General features: G+C 38.6%; 1 protein-coding gene across 2 annotated transcripts; it reads left to right on the top strand.

Moving 5' to 3' along the window:
* The first annotated feature begins 411 nt into the window (after positions 1-411).
* Positions 412-5,268, top strand: LOC102080842 (myelin protein zero-like protein 2). 2 transcript variants are annotated; one of them, XM_005464574.4, is made up of 3 exons: positions 412-1,243; positions 2,885-3,229; positions 3,937-5,268. In XM_005464574.4, exons 1-3 carry the CDS (start codon positions 1,180-1,182, stop codon positions 4,089-4,091), a joined length of 564 nt encoding a protein of 187 aa, XP_005464631.1. In that variant the 5' UTR covers positions 412-1,179; the 3' UTR covers positions 4,092-5,268. The 2 variants fall into 2 exon arrangements, with proteins under 2 accessions (XP_005464631.1, XP_019212410.1); XM_019356865.2 differs by having other exon boundaries at positions 523-1,243; positions 3,468-4,044.
* The last annotated feature ends 732 nt before the right edge of the window (positions 5,269-6,000 follow it).

Here is a 6,000-nt window from a genome sequence, read left to right as displayed (position 1 = left end):
GTACTGTCTTCTCAAAGGACCACTGAGTTACAAAATACAAACCAGAATCCAATGCACTACTCAACACCATCGTCCTGTTAATAATGCATTACATGGATTTAAGAAAAAACACACATCGAGTGTGTTTATAAAACCCAACTTACAGTCACTTCCGCTGGTTTCTTGTGATAGATGTGTGACAGGTTAATATTATGTTTGTATTATGAAACCAAAGAAAGTTCCATGCAGCTACAACATCCGATGTTTTCTCGCTGTTATCTATCAAACTTCAACAGTTTCTTTAATGAAGGAGACTTCCGCTGGTTTCTTGTGATTGGCTGTATTAAACGAGGCGTCACAATCGTTGTGCCAAAAAAATCTGTAGTTTCTAACAATCCTGCGTAGACACCTCACACCTCAACATTTAGCCCAACCGTTCAACCACAGAATCAATGAGTTTCATCGGGTTACCACTGTTAGTTACAGTGTTACGGCGTTGGGAGCGCAAAATATTTCCTGAGTTCCAAAAGACCTTTGAAATGCTGCAAGCCAGTGCTGATTGGTCAAGATGCAACGTCACTAAGTGTGACGTAGGGTCATCTTCGCTCAGTGGCTGGAAGAATTCGGGAATGACGTAACTCCACCGAAGTGTATGGAATGATGCTGCGTTCTCGTTACCTTGAAATTTGTGTCACTACCGTTAGTTGGAGAAACGACACAGAAGGATTTGTTTTTGTTCGTTGCAAAGCGGAGTTGTTCGTCCATTGCTAACAATACAACCTACTGCCCGTTCATTACAGTTAAAAGCTTGTTCACAGACAGCCTGGGCAGGGCGCCTAGGATGAGTTATTCACCGAGACATATCAATAGTCATTGTACAAATCACAAGTTGTACAGTGTTATGCTGTTTATATGCACTGCTGCAGTCTGGGATTGGAAAATCGGGGTTTGTTAGACTTCTCTCAATCTCACTATCGGAGGGGTCGAGCTGAACTCGCGACTTTCCAAAATCTGTTGCGTTCCGAAATGACAGTGGATCGGTGAGTGGGCAGTGGGTGGAGAAGTAGTTCTGACTTCAAACCTCGTTTAAAAGTTAACTAATAAATTATTCAGACTTTAAACTCAGGTTCTGAAATACACCGAAAGTACCAACATCCTCAAACATTTAAGCTAACACCATCAGAAGTTGAAAACACGGAAATGGCTGCTGGAACATCTGCGTCACTCTGCTGGTTGATCTTTGTCGTCGCGTCTGTCTCTGCAGGTGAGATTTAAGATTTAAGAAACCTCTGAGATGAACAAGATTGAAAAAAGCATCGAACTAGTTTATATAAAATTTCCCAAATAAGTATTTTCATAGTTATTCTGTGTGTTCGCGTGTGAATTCAACACGAGGCTGGGTGGAGTCTCCTTCAGCACTTGAGATCCACTCACGGTAGAGTGAGTGTTACACGATATAACACTGAGTGGGAGGTTTTTTGTTTGTTTGTTTGTTATTTTGTTTGTTTGGGTTTTTTTTGAGGGGGGGGGCATCTTTTCGTTATCCCAGAAACACGAGTCTAAACCGTAGCTAGCAGGGTGCTTCTCTTGTAGTGCTTGTTAAAAAAATACCACACCAACCACTTCCCACTTGTGAGCTACCACTCCAAATTGTCCACCATCATAAAGACCAGTATTGTTTATGTGCTAAACCGACTGCAGTGCACCCTGCTGGTCGCCCGTGCCTTTATATTTACATTATAATCCATATCAACAAGCAAAGGAAAGTTTATATAAAATTTCCCAAATAAGTATTTTCATAGTTATTCTGTGTGTTCGCGTGTGGATTCGACACGAGGCTTGAGATCCACTCACGGTAGAGTGAGTGTTACACGATATAACACTGTGTGGGAGGGTTTTGGGGGGGTTTCATTTTTTTTTATCCCAGAAACACCCCTATTTGAGAGTTTGAGAGTGTAAACCGTAGCTAGCAAGGTGCTGTTCTTGTAGTACTTGTTTAAAAAATAAAAAAATAAAAATACCACACCAACCTCTTCCCACTGGTGAGCAAATTCCAAAGCTTACAAATTGTCCACCATCACAAAGACCAGTCTTATTTGTGTGCTAAACCTGATATCATGTTCTTTTTATGAAATTATGTTCGTTTCTCAAAAGGATCATCAAGATGGTTTTTTTTTTTGTTGTTGTTTTTTTGCCAAATGTGAGATGAGCCTTTGTTTTGGATTTTGAACAGGAATGCTTTTCCTTATTTCCCAGTCTCTTTCTTTTTGCTGAATCATGAACTCTGAACTTAACTGAGGCAAATCAGGCCTGCAGTTTAGAAGGTGTTGTTGTGTTTCTTTGTTTTTTACTTCCTGGATGAGTCATCATTGGAGTAAGAGCATGAAGTTTTTGCTAAATTGTTAAGCGTGCTTCACTTTTTCAGACACATTTTATTTAAGCGATTTCTTGATTCTGCTCTGGCAGCAATCAAGCCTGGGTGTGGATAGTGACACTGAACTCGACTTTCTAAAGAAAATGAGATTAATCAGGTGGGCGTTATTATTTATCTATCTTATCTATCTATATTTATCTATCTAAAAGTAGAATGAAAGTCATTCAGCAGCCATACTGGGACTTAAAGATTTCCAGAGGTCATTTGGAAATAAAACCTGCATGTACAGTATATCTGACCCCTCTTTGGCTTAACAAACCTTCATCACCAGTGACAGAAACATATTTTTGTATATTGTCTGGTAAGTATTATTATTATGTGGTTCATGTGTATTTTATTTTAAGTTGTATTAGCTTTTTTGGAATGGAATGTACTGTGATGATGGTTAGAAAGTGTGTGTGTGGTGTAGAAGTGAACAGTTGCACTTTAATGGCCTTTAACCTCTCTGCTCTGTGTTGTTTCCTCTTTCAGACCAGAAAACCATCACAGCTGAGTCTGGACAGAATGTCATCCTGACATGTCAAGTTCCAAACAAAAACATCATAGTTGTAAAGTGGAGCAGAGCTGACCTGGGAGAAGAATATATGCTTTATTACAAGGATGAGCAGTTTATAACAGACAACCAGCATCCATCTTTTAAGAATCGTGTGGATCTATGGGACAGATATATGAAGGGTGGAGACGTCTCTTTGATTCTGAAGAATGTGACGATTAATGATAATGGAACATATGAGTGTCAAGTTGCCCAGAGAGAACAAAACAAGAGACCCAGTTTGAAGCTGATCAGCATCATCTACCTTCATGTTGCTCCTCCAGGTGAGTGAGTAGAGTTGAGTGTGTGTGTGATCAGAGGTGAAGCTGCTTCCTGCTTGTTGATGTTTGTTTCTAAAGATGTTGTTGATGAGACTTTGTAGAAAGCAGCTGGTCTGAGTGATGTGATCAGAGTGCAGTAGATAATGTCTGACAGCAGTTTGAAGAGGAAATGGATTCTGTTCTGTTCTTCACTCATCACCTACCTGACAGCTGACACCTCACATCTGTTTCTCACCTGCAGGTCAGACAGTACGACAAGTGAAGAATAGATCTGTTGGACTGAAAGTTCATATTCCAGTTGTTGTTTTCCTTGTTGTTGTTGTTGTTGCTTTTGTTAGTTGTCTGAACTTCAGAAAAGATAAACCACAGAGTCAGGACTCACATTGTCCCACCACTGAAACACAGATTGAAATGTCTGAGAACTTTCTGAACTCTGAATCTCCTGCTGATGAACACAATGACAGAAATGACCCGGAAGAAAACAGCTGTCACCAACACTCCACAAGGATCCCTGATGTCACTCTGACACTTGAGAATGAACTACTTCATCATCCTATTCCACAGGAAACAGCAGGACTGCTTCCAAACAGTGACATCAGAGTGCAGTAGATAATGTCTGACAGCAGTTTGAAGAGGAAATGGATTCTGTTCTGTTCTTCACTCATCACCTACCTGACAGCTGACACCTCACACCTGTTTCTCACCTGCAGGTCAGACGGGAGGAGACACAGAGGATGGATCTGTTGGACTGATCGTTGGTCTGAGTGTTACTGCTGTGCTTGTTGCTGCTGTTGTTGGTTTTCTGGTCTACAGAAAACCAACAAATCCAGGCTTCTCGTCGAAAATAGAGTGTCAATTGCATTAAGGGACCAGTTGATCAAATCCAGAGTTCTTCTTTAGATTTTAGAGAACAAGAAAAAGAATGAGAGGCTCTATCAGGGTTAGAGTCAGATGAGACCAGACAAGGACATAGAAGCTGGCAGGGGAGATAAGGAAAGGAGAGGGTGAAGGATGTGTCCACCTCCACCGAAAGCTGAAGCAGTAAAAATAGATGAAGTTCTGTGGATTATAAATAATTTGCCTGATGGTGTTCAAAATTGATTGGTCAGCTGAATAAAGTCTTTCAGGTTACTATTATTTTGTATTACGAAACCAAAGAAAGTTCAATGTAGCTACAATGTCCACTGTTTCCTCACTGTTATCTATGAAACTTCAACCATTTCTTTTAATGAAGGAGACTCTTCACACTGTTATTGAATTTTAAACATTTCCAGAGCTGGTCACATATTGTTGATTTGTTTTTTAGATTGTTTTTGTTCATTTTTTTTTCTTTTAAATGTACTAATGGGAGTTTTTCTCTGGGTATTTATTTTTCTAAAGATTTTAATCAGAGGCGTTTTGAACAAGTTGATGCAGATTTTGACTGAATTGCAATCAGTCAAATGCAAAAGTAACAGTATGTAGGTTCTATGTGAATCAATAAAAACACTGTTACGTTGCCACTATGGCACACTCTGTTATCCATGTAACAAGCTTTAACACTGAGAACAAACAATCACATTCAGTTTGATGTTCTGTTTTATTCATTTACTTAGCGAGTGAAATGTCACTGGTTGTAGCTATACAAAATGCGTTGGGGGTTGAGTCAGTCAATTATCTGCCAATTGTTAGTAGGGAGCAGCTGAAAGTTCTTTACAGTTTGTATAAATGTGTAAATGTGGAAGCAATACCCCATCTAGGAAGTAATAGATAAATGCATTAAAATGCTGCTAGATAATGCAAGACTGCACTGAACATACCACTGTGTACAGTTTTTGCCTTATAAATAAAAACTGAAAAGTAACGAAGAGGCAAAGCAAATGCCTCTCAGATATATTGCAGCTGTTGATGTTTGTCCACCAGATGCACTCTGCAACTTTCATGATGGCAAGATGTTTAGAGCGCCACAAATGCAATCATCTGATATGAATGGAATGAGAGCGTAAACAATCCACAACCTGTGTGCAATAAAACAAATTCCTTGTCATGCTGTCTCAGTCTGTTTTGTGTTTTATTCAATTTTATTTTGCATGAAATGAAATATTGTCCGATAACAGATTTTTAAATCACGTGTTAGTATTGGAATTGGTCCTGTATAAATCTGATTCTAACATGGAATAAGCATTCCAAACATCCAAATAATGACATAATGCACTAAATAGCTAGCTTCTGTATTGCTATGATGTGCTGTTCTTTTTAATATTAATATTTAATATTCTTATCATCCACATAATAAACAGGATCAGTAACAGATATACTAGCCTCTGTTGATCATTGTGTACATAACACAGCATCGAGGGGTTGTTTGGAGAAACCGGTTACAGTGAAGAGTAACTGAGAATCGTTATGGAAAAAACACCACGGAGCAGCTCTGTAATCTGAACCAACCTACTCTGCTTTGGTGAAATCATGTTTAAATTACTAACTAGTTGTTAGACATTAGCATATTTCCTTATGCTGACAACAGCTAAAGCTTGATCACAGAGTTATTGTGCTAATTAAAAAAAAGTATGTATAGAATATAAAGTTAACTTATCTTTTAAGGTTGACTTTGAGTTGATTTCATTATTAACACTGTCAGAATACAGTCCGTAGGCAGAAAATACTTTTTTTTTTCTTCTGACGTGCTTATTTGAATTGAAAATTGTATTTTAATTATTTTAAAGCATAATTAAGAGACATCTGAACACCCACAAAGTTTGGGCAATCTCTTTAATTTAAAACCAGTGACCACC

The sequence above is a fragment of the Oreochromis niloticus genome, linkage group LG3 (genome assembly GCF_001858045.2).
Source record: "Oreochromis niloticus isolate F11D_XX linkage group LG3, O_niloticus_UMD_NMBU, whole genome shotgun sequence".
In the NCBI taxonomy this organism is placed as follows: Eukaryota; Metazoa; Chordata; class Actinopteri; order Cichliformes; family Cichlidae; genus Oreochromis; species Oreochromis niloticus.
This window is presented reverse-complemented; position numbering and strand designations above follow the sequence as displayed.